General features: G+C 55.2%; 1 protein-coding gene across 1 annotated transcript in view; it reads right to left on the bottom strand.

Annotated features, from left to right (window-relative positions):
- QSOX2 (quiescin sulfhydryl oxidase 2) overlaps positions 1–16,079 on the bottom strand; it is a 31,888-nt gene extending 15,809 nt beyond the window's left edge. Inside the window, exons 1-3 of the mRNA XM_025474995.3 lie at positions 15,723–16,079; positions 2,166–2,266; positions 622–670 (exon numbers count right to left, since the gene is read on the bottom strand). Of these exons, the coding sequence (XP_025330780.3) occupies positions 622–670; positions 2,166–2,266; positions 15,723–16,053 (481 nt within the window). The 5' untranslated portion in view covers positions 16,054–16,079. The remainder of the gene's footprint in view (positions 1–621; positions 671–2,165; positions 2,267–15,722) is intronic.
- Positions 16,080–16,514: the final 435 nt, after the last annotated feature.

Genomic DNA, 16,514 nt, shown 5'->3' with positions numbered 1-16,514 from the left:
CGCCTTGATGCCATCTCCGCCAAATTCAAAACAGGCCCGGTGACCTGTGATGGAGAACCGCCACCACTGTGGACTGGCCTGGGCACTGGCTGCCCGGGGGGCTCTCTCATAAAATTCAGGTGAGCATGTGATTTGTGCCACTTCTCTGAATAATTTTTTGAGTAAAAGAGTTTACTTAAAAAAAGAAAAAGATTTCAACGTGATATTTGCCAAGGAAGGCATAACACACACAAAAAAAAAGCCATCACCGAAATTATGGGTGTTTAAAAACTCCTTAAGGAAAGGCAGGTTCGCTGAAGCCGGTGTGGAGCACGCAGACCCCAACACGTGGGATCTCTGGGCTCTTGCATAAATCCTTGCTTTAACGAGTTCATGAGGCAACTCTGACAGAAACATACAAAGCTCATGTCCTTACCTTTATTTTTTATTTTTTTATTTTTTAAAGATTTTATTTATTCATGAGAGACACACAGAGAGAGGCAGAGACACAGGCAGAGGAAGAAGCAGACTCCATGCAGGGAGCCCGACATGGGACTCGATCCTGGGTTTCCAGGATCAGGCCCTGGGCTGAAGGCAGGTGCTAAACCGCTGAGCCACCCAGGGATCCCCTCATGTCCTTACCTTTAAAATTTTCTCCAGTGGTAAAGTCCTTGGTGAATGCCTTGAAATACTACGAAGAAAGACACAGGACAAGTAAGCAGCAGCCTGACCTGGGGTCTGGGCAAACATTTCATCTTTAACCTGACCAGAAAGCTTATGTTCACTGATGACGAGCTACCCACTTCTAGGCACGTCTGCGGACCTGTGCGTTCCCGAACAGACTCCCCATGAGTGCTCAGTATCAAATGGGCTCTGTCCCCAGCAGGGCTAGAAGTCAGACAGTGCGGCAGGCGCTTTCCCTAGCCCCCAGCACCCATATGCATCCTAGTGGGTGGCTTGGGCTCAAGCGACATATAGGGAGGGTGACAGGTACTACAGAGCATCTTGGAGCAGAAGAAAGCGTTAAAATTAATCTCTTCTAGCGAAGAAATGCCAAGATGGAGAGTTGCAAACCAAATGAAGAGACTCAGTTCTCACAACTGAAAGGTCAGTGTGGAGAACACATGCAGGGCTCCTGTGAGTCAGGAAAAAACCTGCAACTACCCAAGAGCAAAGGGGCAAACAGTAGGAGCAAACAGGGTGATGCAGGGCTGGTGAATAGAAGACGTGGCCACGATCACACGCGTGGGGGGCAGAAGGGGTGTCCTTAGGGAACCGAAGCCACACCCAAGGGTGCGGGGTGCTCGTGGTAACCCCCGCTCATCAGGAGAGAGGAAGCCCAGCGCGCACAGCCCGCACAGCATCCTATATGTGCGGCTAAAATGAAATACAACTCTGACAAGAAGGCAGACAGCAAGCAAAACTCCAGAGAAGTGTCACTTGCAGGTGGAGGCGTGGCCACCACAAAGCCTGGCTGGTGAGCAAAGGGAAAGCATCAGGCCCTGAGCCACACACAGCACAGGTGTCAGGACTGGAAGACTGGGGCCCTCCGAGCTTCCTCAGAGGCTTTCTAGGATGTAAATACTGTCCTGAAGCATTCGTGGGCCCACATGCACACACACACACACACACACACACACACACACACACACGGGCACAGACCCTGCATGCGCCTCTTCAGAAGTTTCTCAACAGATCTGTTTATTCTCTGCCCCCAGTGGAAGAAAAGGGTCAAACCCGCATGCGGGGCCACCCTCAGGCCACCCACCAGGTGTCCCTCTGACAACCCGACCCGCCATATACACAGTACGTGGAGGGGGCCCAGCTTGACATGGGTCACACACACAGGGGAGCGGGGAGGAGAGACCCCCACCCCCGGGGCTGGCCCATGCCCACCGGGTCTGCACACTGCAGACCTCCCCATCTTCTGCTCCTGCTGTGGAGTGGGTATGAGTGGGGGGCTGGGTGTGCATGTACAACACCCCCCAACAACATGGACAACCCAAGAGGGCGGAACAGGAGGATGTGCAGACACATTCCTGCCAAGTTCTGGGTTGCACACCCCTATGTGCCCAAGCATAGGAGTCATACACAATGCCGCAGGAAGGTGTCCCTTGGGTGGAAGGGAGGATAGGGGGAGAAGGGAGAAGAGAAGGAGGGAGGGGGGGCGGGGGGGGGGCGCTTACCCGGAAACTGGGGTAGAAGTGGATGTCGTAGGCTCGGCATACCTCATGGTTCTCCTCCTCCGCGCAGTCCAGGGCAGCAACGCGGATGGCTGCAGCCCAGTCTGAAAAGTGGGAGTGCGACTTTCAGGGTGGGGCTGGGCCTGTGCCCCCCATGGGACATCAATCAAGTACCCGCATGAACAGAACATTCCTGTGTTGGGCTGGGAGAGGGACGAAGCCCCCATGGGATGAGGGGTCTCCCATGGCAACCACATGGCAAACAGACCTCTGCTGAGTGTGCTGGCCACCACAGGCCTCCCATCAGGGCCAGGAGAGTGCCTGCAGACGAGGGACCCTGCAGGCACATTGAGAGAGAACGGTCCCCAGCACTCACGTAAACAAGAACCAGCGCTGCAGCGTTGGAGCAGCGGTCCTTCCAGGAAGCAGTTCCTATCTCCCCTGGACGCCTCCCACAGACCCCCTGAATGCTGGCACCTGTCCTGGGAGTAGAACAGGAGAAGGTTTAAATATATACTCTGCCTATCTTTGAAGGTTTTCTTATGGGAATGTCACCACATGTGAATACCATAGAGGTCACACCAGCTCTGGCCAGGCCGCTCGCTTCCTCCAAGCTCCCATCCACTTCTAGAACCGTCCCATTACCAGGTCACAGCCAGCAGTGGCTGTAGTCACACCAAGTCACATGGAAACACTCTCTACTCAGGGCTCACATCTCCCCACGTTTCTCTGGTCGGGAGACCATGACCGTGTCAGGTCATCTACTGCTCTGCAATCCCCGGTACTTCCTGTCAAAGACCCTGGATCCTTCATCGGGTGGCCTCCCAGCACTAGGGCTGTGCTTACGGCAGCCCCACCCCTGATCCTGTACCTACATGGAGACTGGAGTCTGATCCTCCAGGGAGGTGGCTTCCCAGGTGGTGTTGTGCACTTCCACGAGGAGGTGGGTGACCCCTGGCTCCCTCCCTTCTCACTGACAGCCACCAGGAAGACACAAACTCCAGATGGGCGGCTGGTCGTCCCTGCTTCGCATATGGTTGGGGCCCCTCTGTACAGAGGAACCCAGCTCATGGCAACCCTGAGGCTCAGAGCACACAGGAAGGGAAGTGCTTGGCTCAATCCTGTGGTTGCCAGTCTTAAAGCATGGCTTCCTGAATATCCTCCAAAAAGTGAGGTTCTCTCTTTACAAGATTTGATCCCTTTCCCTAGGATGTTAGGGTTATCCATGCAAACAGCTCCCGGCTCCTTAGGGGACAGCCTGAGGAAGCAGGACAGGAGCACGGCAGTCTGCAGACACACAGCAGCAGAGTACTCACAGCATAAGAAGCACCCAGGTGTGGCCCAGTGGAGGCAGGTGCTGACACCTGACAGAGACCTGGAGGAACCGGGCCACCCAAGGGATGGGCAGGTCCCTCCTGGGCTCCAAAGCATGTCACTGCCCCTGAGAGGCTCTGTGCTGCCGTGCATCCTGACAGGACACCACGGGTTTAAACCAGTAATCTGGTTGAAAATCACATAATAAACGTTTTCTCTGCATACTGGCTATGATCTCGAACTTCAGAGGTTACATTAAAAACATGCCTGGAAGGAGAGAAGACACCGGTCATGACGAGATCCCCAACACAAGGGCTCCTGTACGTTGCCAATTCCATAGTTGCCAGTTTTCCATCTAACTCACTACTTGTGCTAAAAAACATTCCCCTTTTTCCTCTGCCCTTACACATTTACCAGTTATCATTAAAATTCGAAGAATCAAGTGAAAAAAAGCCACAGCTGATTTTCACCCCCCAAAAACCAGTACAGTTCCACTCATGTTGCTCCCCTGAAACCAATTCGTGTCCTGGGACCATTTCAGATGTCTCAAAACAAGAATCACAGAACCTTCCTGAACCACAGGTCACATCTTCCCGGAGTCTCGAATTACATGGAACTAAGGAAGAACAGTTAATACTCTCATCCAATTAGTGTAGCAGATGGCCCAGAGCGTGGAGCTCAGCCCGGTGCCAGTGGCGCCCTCCACTGCATGTGGCCCCCTCCAAGGCAGCATCCCCCCAAACTCTATAAGGCACCTTCCACTGCAGTGGCCCCCACCCTGCACACAGCCCCCTCTACCACAGTGCCCCCACCCTGCACATGGCCCACTCCAAGGTAGCAGCCCCCCAGCCTCCATAAGGCACCTTCCACTGCAATGGCCCCCACCCTGCACGTCTCCCTCCACCGCGGTGGCCCCTACCCTGCACATGGCTCCCTCCACTGCAATGGCCCCCACCCTGCACATGGCCCCCTCCAAGGTAGAGGGCCCCCACCCTGTATACAGCACCCCCCATGGCAGTTCCCACTGCCCTGCCGGGGGAGCCTTCTCCAGCCTGTCATCCTTGCTTCTCTTCCCATTCATCTTGCAAAGTGCCTCCTCTTTGCTACATTGTCCCTGCCTCACAAACACAGGATTTCACCATTTACTGGGAATTTCCACGACATGCTGTCATTTCATGCTTTAAAAGAAAAAAAAAAAAGCACCCACAGCCCAGAAAAAGTACGTAAGAAAATGAAAAACTGCCCCAAGGGCTGACACTGAGCATTCACTAGAATCATGATGAATAATCAAGCCAGATCAGAAATAGGGGGGGAAAAAAAACAAACAAACCAGAAAGAATGCACTCTGAGACGTTCACTATGGTTTGGTTTTCATGGTAGGATTTGGTCTGACTTCCTAGTTTTCCTAATTTTTCTGAATAAGTGTGTCTTATGTATAGAAGCAAATGCACGCCATAATCCCAGGGTGGACACCGTGCTGTGCATGTGTGCCCTGCAGGCTCCTTGTTCTGTTTCCCAGTTCCTACCTTCCTGGAGTTCCTGGTGTAAAGAGACTCCAAACAGCACCCCACACAATAGACTCCGTGGGTCAGGACACAGCAGGTGACAATGATGCTGAATAAAACCTGACCCAAGGCCACGGTGACACCAGCCACATTTTAATAATCCTCTGGAGTCAGACGTGGCACGAGAGACAGTGAACACACGAGCTTCGTGCATGGGGGGAGGAATGGCTGTCAGCCCTGCCATCGCAACCCGGTAACCACAAAAGCAGGATTGGGTGCTGCTGTGCCCTCGAGAAGACTCTCTGGCACCCATGGCCTAGGCTCAGCCCGCAGCCCCAGATCAGAGTGAGGCCTTGAAACCGTCCCCTGGTCTCTGTGCCCCCTCTGCAGCCATTCCCACCCCCGACTGTGACTCTGTGACTCAGCAGGCAGTTTTGATGACATGGTCCCCATCTCATACACATACCCCGCTCTGAGCAAGCGCAGGATACAGTATGTGTCCTAGGGCAGCAGCCAGGCTCCTGCACTCCCTCCAAACCTGCTTGCTGCCTGAGCTGCCCTCTTCCTTCCAGCTGGACTCCGCCAGGCCCAATATCTGCGAGCTGGTCCCACCTACTGCTCTCCCACGATATGAAAGAAAACATTCAGATCAAGGTTGAACTATGTGACTCTTAAATTCCAACCTTGGTTGGAAGGGGCCTCAGAGGATGCCTAGCTCTCAGCAAGACAAGAACATCTGCAGGTAAGATCACTTCTTGTGTGTTGTCGGAACCTTCCAGATGGAGCCCCTCACCACATATTTCATCAGCTAACCTGTACCCTTGTCTCTCCTTCATTCACTCTCTGCCTCAAGCCACAGACAGGTCTGAGCACACTCTTCTTGCCCCAGGACCTTTGCACCTCCTCTTCCTTGGGTGGAACACACTTACTTTCCTCTCACATTTATTTGCTGCTTTTTAAAAAAATTTATTTATTTATTCATGCGAGACAGAGAGAGAGAGAGAGAGAGAGTCAGGCAGAGGGAGAAGCAGGCTCCATGCAGGGAGCCGGACATGAAACTGGATCCCAGGTCCCCAGGATCATGCCCTGGGCTGAAGGCGGTGCTAAACCGCTGAGCCACCCGGGCTGCCCTATTTGTTGCTTTATTCATCAATTTCTTTATTTTTTTAATTTATTTTTTAATTATTTTTTTTAATTCATCAATTTCAACACAAATGTCACCTCCACAGAAGCCTGCTCTGATTCCCTGCCCAAGCACAGTTAAAAATGGCAAGAAAAGCTCTCCACTGGTCTTGCTTCCAAAACAAAGTACACTACGCAGTACTTTACAAAGCTTTCTTACCAAACCCCTACTGTGGCAGTCTGCCTAGTGAAATAGGCAGGATGCTACAGATGAGGAGGGTGAAGGCTGGAGAGACTAAGGAAACTGCCCAGGGTTCAGAATCACCTTGGCGGCACCACCACCTGTCACCCACCATCACGCTCGCGGAGCACGCACACAGAAGACTTGCACGTTCTCCAAGTGCTCAAGCATCTTACCAGCACTGTGCTCTCCCTCTGCCCTCCACCTCCCTCCTCCCAATCCAGCCTGTGCTCCTCTGAACCCCACACGGTTACATGTGGAACCACCAACCACTTCCTCCACGAGCCTCTGTGCAGCATGTTTCCTTAAGTATATAGGAAACCAATTCTCTGGAAAACAACTTATCCTTGTGTTTCCAACATATTCTCTACCACTTCTCCACCTGACCATGGGCCTAACCATTCAGGCAGGAACCATGTTCAATCTGTGCTGAGCCCCACCCAGAGCCGCAGGGTGCAGCCGTGCCGACGGCACCCAGTGCGGTGACACAGCAGAAGCACCCTTTCCCACTCCCGGCACCCCTAGAGCTCACCTGACCAACTCCATGCCATGCGCTCTGCAAGGACAGCCTCATCACCTCTTGCATCTTGTGTAGGACTCAGTGTTATTTTTTTTTTCTTTTAAAGATTTTATTTATTTATTCATGAGAGACACAGAGAGAGAGGCAGAGACACAGGCAGAGGGAGAAGTAGGCTCCATGTGGGGAGCCCAATGTGGGACTTGATCCCAGGACCCCGGGATCATGCCCTGAGCCAGAGACACTCAACCGCTGAGCCACCCAGGCATCCCCAGGACTCCATGTTCTACAAGCCCACTGATTCGTGTGATCCCATTTCAGCTTCACGCCCAAGCCTGCGATGTGACTGTCACCCCTCCTACTTTACAGGCGAGAGAACAGAGCGCCAAGGCCCCACAGGGTAGGTGAGGGGCTCCCTGCACTGCCTCCCTCGCCCTGGCCTCCGGGGCACCCCAGCTACAAGGAGCCCTCTGCCCCTGGCAACTAGGGACAGCACAGAGACAGCAACTAGGAAGGCACAGGAGTGCCAGGTGGCTAACCTTCCTCACCTCCTCTGCCCCTTGACATTCATGACACATGGAACCTGAGCATGCCATTCCAGTGGATCTCCACGCAGGGCACACAGGGTTAGCCACACATGACTGGCAGATCACACTTGCCAACTCAGTGCTGACGATGCACCAGCCCAGGGCAATGGTGGGGAATAATTCTCTGCCTGACAAAGGGGATGCCTGGCTGGAGAAGCAGGAGACAAGGCCGAGGCAGGTTGGGCTGGCAATGGCACTGGCACACAATGGGGCCCTGGGAGCCGTCCGGGGCAGAGGCCTCCTCCACCTGCCATGCCGCCACACAGATGGCAGCAAGCTGGGACTGGGCCACAGCCCCGAGAGGACCCTGACAGCTCTGCGCTATGGGAGCAAGGCCGTTCTCAACCAGCCAAACGGTCCAGACAGGCCCCTTGCTTTTTCTGGTCCTCCAGCCTCCATGCGTTTCACCCCCCACCCCGCCCCCAACAGCCACACTACACGTCCTTCTGGGTCCTTCTCAGGTCACATCCTACCATGTCCTGGCCTCTGCCCCCTTTACTGAGCTCATTCCCATTGACCTGCCAGGTGCCCCCAGAGGGCCCTGTCCTGTCCCAGCACCAGCAGGCCCATCTGTAGCTGATAGACGGCAGCCAGTGGCGGATGACATGGAGACACCCGTCTGGAAGCAGACCATGCCCCCTACATCCTGCTCTGCCTCTTACCAGGTTTGGAGAATCTAGGCAACTTCTCAGTCTGTCTGCCTCAGCTGCCCCGCCCGTAGAACAGAGGACACATAATATCGACCCTCTAAGGGGGTCAGATGGACAGTTGGACTGACTGACAGCCACACATCCCACTCACGGCAAGGCCGGTAAGCGTCTGCTGCCAGAATGTGGTCTGAGCCCTCCCCATAGCCAGTGGGGCAGCAGGGGACCCCACACTCGTGTAAATCAACAGCAAACTCCCAGTGACCCTGGCAATTGCTGTGCTACCAGACACTGGCAACTGACCAGGGTCTGAGAGGTGGGGATGGGAGGGGAGACAGCTCCAGGTAGAGACCAGGCAGGCAGCAGGGAGGACAGTCAGTACCAGCAGCTCGAGTCGGGCTGGACCAGTGCCTGCGAGGCTGAGGGTCTCGGGAGCGATTCTGTTCTGACATGTACAGAGGACCCAGACATACCTGCAACGTGGTGAGTGCACAACATCCCGCTGACGGGCAGTGCAGGGTCCTGGTAGCAGAGGGACTGCAGAGTGGCTGCCACCCCTCTTGGGGTGCAGGAATACCCAGGGCAGCAGCCTTCCTTGGGGCTCTGGCAGCTACAGCGAGCAAGGTCCAGACAACACCACTTCAGGTCTCTAGCCCAGCGCCCGGATTCTGGGTAGACAGAGGGTCCTGCCCAGTCCTTACCCCACAGCTGGTGCAACGTTCATATTCGGCCACGACTCTCAGGCCCCAGGGATTTTGGAGGAACTGGGCACAGGTTATTGGCACAGTAGCAACCTTCCCCTCTCCAGTACCCAGGAGTTAGGGCCAGAGTAGAGGGCGGCTGACCCATTGCATGTAGAGCCCCTGAACCTTCCCCACACGCCTCCCCCCTGCCTGGCCCTGGCAGCACGCATCCCTCACCTACTGCCCCAGGCACAACCTTCCAAAATGCAACTGAAAGAGGCCCCTTGGTCCTGCACCTCCTTGCCCCCTGGAAGCTGGGAGCCAGCTCTCCTCCCAAGGGTGCTGGCTACTTGCCCAGGCAAGAAGTCGGGGCAGCCAGGCTCGGGGGAGCACATGGTCTAGGTCACAGATGCTACTATGGGGAAAACAGAAGTGGCACAGACCACAGTCACCAGCTCTGGCTTTTCAGTCTCCAAAGCTCCTTCAACTTTCCCAGGCACCAGGAGGTAGACCCTGCCCTTCTGAAATAGAGCACAACTGCTGGTGGCTTAAAAATGAAAAAGATAGAGCACTATGGTGGCTTAGTGATCGAGCATCTGCCTTTGGCTCAGGTCATGATCTCGGGGTCCTAGATCGAGTCCCACATCGGGCTCCCCACAGGGAGCCTGCTTCTTCTGCCCATGTGTCTGCCTCTCTCTGTGTCTCTCATGAATAAATAAATAAAACCTTTAAAAAAAATTTAAAAGATAAAGTTTGGTTTCCCTAGGTTTTAACTACCTGCTTGTCCTCATCATAACAGTGAACAGGGCAGAGTTGCAATGTCACCCATGAGTGAGGCCCTTGGCATGCCGGATGCCGCTGGATGGCTCTGCAGGGGCTCCCAGAAAACCTCCAGCACAGGAGTCTTTCCTTTGCCATCCCTGATAACCGAGGTGCTTGGTAAATCCAGCAGTGGGAGGGCTCCAGACACCACATCCACTGCAGCTAGTGTCAGGGCCTAATTTCCAAAAAGCTAAAGGCAGGTCTCATACAAACACAGGACAAACAGGCCTCAAAAGTGTTCCTGACCCAAGCACTGAAGGACCAGGTCAGGGGTGGGTGAACGGAGCACACAGCCTGCCAGAAACAGTAGGCTCCGAGACAAAGCTGGCTGATGCCCAGCAGGGCAGGAAGCCCCTCACCTCCGGGACAGAAGCTGTGTGCTCCTAGCAGATGAGGTGTGTGAGTTAACGTGTAGCCTCAGAGTCAGAGCCCCTAACCAACACTGAGCATGCCAAGTCTGATGCAGGTGCAGCCCCCCTGCAAGCAAGCCCCCAGGGGAACCCATGACACAAGGCCCTGACACAGAGGACACACCACCCCTCTTTTTTCATAGCTGTGGGTTTTAAATAATGTTTCATAATGGCAGGATGTAGAAGAAAACTAGCTCAGCATGGAAAGTAGCCCAAGGCAGCCGCTGTGCCTGGAAACATGCCATAAATCCCCATGCCTCCCGTGCTTCCAGGAGGGAAGATATCTCACTTGGTGAGTTTTGCCCAAAAATCATCCATCCAAAAATGCAACACTACCTAGAATGCAGTCTTTCCTTCTGTTCACAAACTCGAAGGGTCACCTCTGAGACACCCGCACTGTTGTGGAAAGACAAGTGTCACAGTGCCTACGGCTCTTGTACCCGCCTGGGTCCATCAGCATCCCCAAAAGATGGCTGCCCTGCTGGGGCTCGCTCACATTGTTCCAATCTGACCCCTGTTGGTCACTGGTGCTCGGTTCTCCAGGGAACAGCCAGAGATTTTTTAACATAGAAATCAGATCATACGACCCGCTGCTTAGAACTGCTGTTCCTTCCGTTCAGGAATGAGACCATGGTTTATCTCGCCTACAAGCCTGAAGCCATGGGCTTCCACCTGCTGCCTGACCCATCAGAACCTCCTCATTCACCACCGAGGGCCACAAGGGCCCCTTGCAGTCCTCTGGACGCCTGCGGTCCTGCCTGCCACAGGGTCTCGGCACTTGCTGTGGCATGCCCCTCATCTTCTGAATGTCAAATGCCATGCGAGGTCTTCCTCCACCACCCTGTGCCAATCTAGTCATTGGGTTTATTTTCCTAGGACGTATGACCTACAACGAACCTCATTTTGTTTGTGTTTCTGTTCACTGTCCCTTCCTCTGAGGCACAGGCTCCTCTTGGATCATTCCTGCCTGGTTCACTGTTTCTCCGTACCTACCAGGGCCACACGGAATGTAACCAGTACAAGTTCCAACGTGTGGAAGGAGGATGCAAATTCTACCTCCGGGGGGAGCACAGAGGAGTATGGATGAGGCGAGGTCAGTGCCTTGTGCCGGCACACAGAGACAGCCGCCTGCCCTGGTTCCCCAGGATTGTCGTCGTCAAGCGTGTCTGCGGAGCTCCGCTCGAGGCACAGCACGCCGGCCTGCCAGAACCTGGCCGGCTGAGTGGAGGCACAGGCTGACGCCTCACCAGGTCTTTGTCTGCCTTGGAAAGGAAGCTGCCCTGCACTAGGCGGGAAGGCTTATGAGGAAAGCAGATGAAGGAGAATTTCGGTTACAGAGACACCAGCAGTCCCTGTGCTGGCAGATGGAGGCATTCACGGAAACACAAAAGACACAGTCTATTTTATCGAATAAAATGCAAACTATTTCAAAGGTTTAGCTTCGGGGTATCTGCCTCATTGAACTCGTGCCCTCCCTTCCTCCTGCCTTTCCCACCTGTCTAGATCCCACACACAAAGGACAGAAACACTCCAAATCGAATGCAAATTGCCTGCTTGGGCGAGTGTCAGGCTACCCCCAACGAAAGCCAGGGTAAAGGGCACTAGCTAAAGGGCACTAGCTGGGAGGCATCCGCAGAGCAAGTCACACTCTGCTCACAAGCCTGCCCACTTTTAGGACCAAAGGCTTAAAAACACTCATCAAATAATTAAGCTTCTATGTAACAGCAAACTAAAATTTATCTCAGGTTTACCTGTCAAGCAACTCTATGACAACCTACAGGATTAAACCTCATACCACTACTTGCCAAGTTCTAATAAAAAGTCTATAGAAGTCGGATTTGTAGGCAAGCATCAATTTGTCATAGAAAGTGATTATAGTACAGGATCATTACCCTCTGGGATTAAAGAGCGGGCAAGAGGAAGGTTGTCTGGAAGGTGGAGCTGCAAGGAGGTTCTCTACCCTGGTGAAGCCTGGGTGGTGGGGCTTGCACATTCCAGCCACCAGAGGACGCTCTTTCCCTCGGTGTAGACCCCTTCTGGGTTAAGCAAGGGTTTTTAGAGGACTCCAAGATCAAGTGCAAGTTGAAGCTATACAGGCCTGGGTAGTGGCACCCAGGGAGCTCAGTCAGTTGAGTGTCTGACTTTTGATCTCAGCTCAGGTCATGACCTCAGAGTTGAGAGTTCAAGCCCCATGTTGGGCTCCACGCTGGGCATGGAGCCTACTTAAAGAAAAAAAAAAAAATATATATATATACACACACACACACACACACACACACACACACACAGACCTGGGTAGAAATTAAGCCCATGTACTGATAAGCAAAGGCCAGAGTGAGTTATCTAGAAGTTATTGGAGGTGGCTGGAGAGTCCTGGCATGCTGCCTCAGTTTATCCTCAGAGTGGAGATGGACAAAGGTCTCCATGGTGCTCCTACCCCAGCGCTCAGTGTAGTGGAGTTAAACTAGTCCTACACACAGTCCAGGGCAGCTGTTCCAGAGGTGTGATGGGACACAGCCATCCTGGATGCAATCGTCTCTCCTGGAAGCCTCACAACACTGCCCGAGTCCCCCAGCTCATCTTCCTGGTGGCCCTGATGACCTGGGTTCTCACTGAGCTTGGCAATGCTGCAGCAGTACTCCTCTGGTCACAGTCATCACAGAGTCTGGGTCTCACGGGCGTGTCTCACTCAGGCTAACCGGGGCCAGGGGTGAGGGGCACAACAGGCCTTCCTGGGCCGTAACAGGTCGTTGTTGCCCTGCCTGCCTCCAACCCAGAGTCTGGCAAGCACACCCCTGGAGGTGCACTGATCTGTCACTCCACTGCCATCGGCACCCCTCCCCCATCACTCACCAGCCCCACTGGAACATGGGCCCATGGGGAACACCAAGTGGTCCCAGCTCATCTCCAAGAAACCTGCAGCCTAGCCAGGTAGGCGGGAAGACCATATGGTGAATGAGGAACTCAAGGGGGGCAAGCCAGAGTGGACTCTGGGCAGCAAGAACAAGCACCTGCCCCACTGCTGCCACAGAGTGAGCTATGAGCCCCGGAGCCACGCAGCCTGTCACTCAGCTGTATGACCCTAAGTGAATGACTCAGCCTCATGGGGCCTCCGAGGGTCACCCTCTGCGACATGGGTGCACCAACACCCCCTTGCAGGACAGGAAGCAAAGGTATGTGCTGGAAGTGACTGCCTGCTAAGTCTTGGGCTGCCCTTGAGCCTCACCTAGAATTCCAGGGCCCTGTTACAGAAAATCTGCCCCACTTCGGCAAGACGGGAGTAAATGCGAGACCCATAAGAACAGATGCTGAGGCTTCGGGATATTCCCTGAGTTGACCAACATCTCCACAGAGATACCTCAGAGACAGCTCAGGGGCCATGGGATGGATGTCTCATCTCTGGAGTAAGAAGATGTGGCATCACAGAGGGACCTAATGCCACAGCTCTGGGCTAAATGATTTCCAGGAGCACAACAGAGTTTTGTTTTGCAAAGGATTTAGAAGTGACAGGCTGAGCTAGATCCACATAAACACTGGAACAACACCTGGTTACACTCAACAGTAGACCTTTTGTTTGTTAAGCCACCTTCTTAGAAGAAAAAACATTCATTTTCAAAATCTTGAAAACGTCAGTGAAGTGCTCAAGTTCAATCTAAATCTTTTAGGATAACAAAGGTATCCCAAAGCTGTGTGCAGAGAGGGCTTGCAGAGCTGGGGAGGAGGAGCCCCACCCTCTGCAGACCACTCCTCAGGCTTCCTGTCCCTTCTGAGCAAACGGCAGAGGCCCTTCAGGTAGCAGGGGTGGAGGGATGGCAGGGGAAACAGTGCCACTGCCACGGCCTCCCCCACCAATCTCACTGGGGAGCAGAGCCTGTCCCACTTTCCAGAAGCCTGGAGATGGTGCTGAGGCTGGGGGCGGAGTGGCGGTGGATGGGAAATGGACACTCTCCATCTCAAGAGGGGTGGAGAGAGGCAACCAAGGGGGCCCAGTGCAAGGTCTCTGTGCCTGGGAGACTGGACAGCTGAATTCACAATGGGGCCAAAGTGGTGACAGGGGGAAGGAAGCCAGTGCTCACTCAGGACCACAGGGAACGATGGGCTTCTGATCCCCTGTGGGCAGCTGGCCAGCTGGGGAGGTTGGGGGGCTCTTTTCCAGTGATTCCATGGGGAGTTGGCTGAAATGAGGCACAAAAAAGCGTCCTGTGATAGATCACGTAGGAAGCAAAGGCTTAGACTTGGCCAACTTCTTTCCTGAGGAATTCTTGTGTGTGGTGGACATCCACGAGGGGGAGTTCATGGGCTGTTTCCTGGTGCTCTTGGCCATGAGCCTTTCCTTGCAGGTGTCTCCTAGGGCTGGTGCTCCTGAGAACAGTAATCCTGCAGCCCTGGGGCTTGTGCTGACAGGATGCTGGGCCTCATTCCAGTTTCTGACCCAGTGGGTCTGGGTTGGGGTGGTGACATGTTTCTAACAAGTTCCCAGGTGACCTCTCTTTGGGGACCCCAAGCGGGCCACTCCTTGGTGCTGAGGGCTCTAAGTGCTCCCTGGCGTCCCTATCCCTTTTCAGACCACAGCTGCTTTTCACCTTCAGCTGTATTTCCCTTCCGTCTCAGGTCGTCTTCCTCCTGACTTGGACACCGTCCAATCTTGTTAAGGTAACCTTATTTAGCTAATAGTTGAGTTAATCACACCATTAGGTACAGATTTTACCACTTTCATTTCCAGAAGAAACCTTCCTTCCAAGTTCCAGGGACATCCTTACACGCTGGTTCGACGACAGAATAGTTTGCAACGTTCAAATCGGGTTCACCCTATTTATATTTCAGATACTATAGGAGAAAACCAAAATATGCACAAAACAGGCGACAAATGTCTTGTCACGGGTACCTGCACGTGAATGTACATATCTGAAAAGTTCTCCTGTTATTAAAATGCTTGTTTGTCCTCAGAGCAAAGACTCTATGAAAACCTACTAAGATGCTGTCTGTCCACCCCCTGGGTTCCAGACACTGGGGACTTAAGAAAACATGAGCTCAAAGAACAAAGTCTTCAGAATCAAAAATCCCAAGACCAGGAGGTAAGAGGAAAACCCATCTTACAGATCGTCATTGACACTTTTGCACAAAAACCCTATTTAGGCTCTTAAAAAGTCGGTGAATCTGTTTGGCTATGAGAAAAATCACAACAAAGGATATAAGACTCAAAGTACAGGCAGAAAGCGTAGCAATTTGCTGTCCTCTTGCCCACGGAAATACATAATTAGAGGTTAGCTGCGCACCAGCTCGGCCCGCCAGGCCTCACTCTGGCCGAGGACAGCTCCGGCTGCGGAGCGCCCCCCGCCCCCCCGTGCCTCTGGACAGCTCAGCCCGCCGGCGGGGAGGGAGCCGCAGACGCCCCCACCCCCAACTCCGCCTGCGGGCCGGCGAGTAGCCCGGGGACCGGTCCCCAGCAGGCAGCACGACCGTGCGGCCCGGAGGACGTGGTCCCGCTCGGCCGCCGCAGAGGTCTCCGGTGCCGGCTCCGGGAGCCCCCAGCCACAGAGGGCGGAAAGGGCAGGGGGCTCGGGGGCGGGACCGGGACGTACCGAGGCGCCTAAGGGGGTGTGCGTCAGCAAGCCGCAGGGCAGGGGCCCGGGCGGGGGCCCCACCTGCGCGGGGAGGGGCGCCTCGCGGCTCCCGGCGGCTCCGCCTCGCGCCTCCAGGGCTGCGCCTCACCTCGCACGTCCCTGGCCAGGGCCCGCCAGGTGGGCGCGTAGCCGATGCAGTGGCCGCACCACGAGGAGTAGAACTGCACGAGCCACGCGGCGGAGCTGTTGGCCGTGGCCCCGCGCACGCTGCCGCTGTCCAGCACCCACACGGCGTCCTCGCCCGCGCGGTACAGCCGTGCGGCGCCGCCCGCCCCGGGGCCCGCCGCCGCCGCCGCCAGCAGCACGAGCAGCGGGGGCAGCCTCCGGGCTCGAGCCGCCGCCGTCGGGGCTCCCGGGCTGCGCGGCGCCGCCGCCGCCGCCGCCGCCGCCGTCGCCGCCGCCCCGGCCGCCGCCGCCATGTTGGGAGTGCCGCGGCGCGCCTGACCTTTCACCCTGGCAACCGGCGTCACGTGCGCCGCGCGCGCCCGGCCCCGCCCCCGCGCCCGTCAGGCCCCGCCCCCCCGGGGTCGCCGGGTTTAGCCACTGGAAAAGTCCCGCGTCCGCAATGCAAATTTAGGGACCTTCTTCGACTTACCTACGCTGGGCTGCTGATTGGGGAACTCCCATTTAACGGGGGTAGTGGGGGGACTGGGGGAGCGGGGACTGTGCTTTATCCGGGAGCCCCACCTGGGCCTTAGAGAGTCCGCTACCCAGACCTGGACTTTTTAATACGAGATTTTACCTCCTGGATAGAGCTGGGGTGCGGTGCCGCCCGAGTCCCCGCGGTCCCGCAGAGCGCCGCTGCTGTCTTTGCAAGCCTGCTGTCCCGGCCTCCCCCGGCCTCCCGCGGGGCCGTGGCCGCAGCACCCTGGCCCAGGGG

This window comes from Canis lupus, chromosome 9, assembly GCF_003254725.2.
Source record: "Canis lupus dingo isolate Sandy chromosome 9, ASM325472v2, whole genome shotgun sequence".
Taxonomy (NCBI): Eukaryota; Metazoa; Chordata; class Mammalia; order Carnivora; family Canidae; genus Canis; species Canis lupus.
Note: the sequence above shows the minus strand (reverse complement) of the source record. Positions and strands in the feature narration are given on the sequence as shown.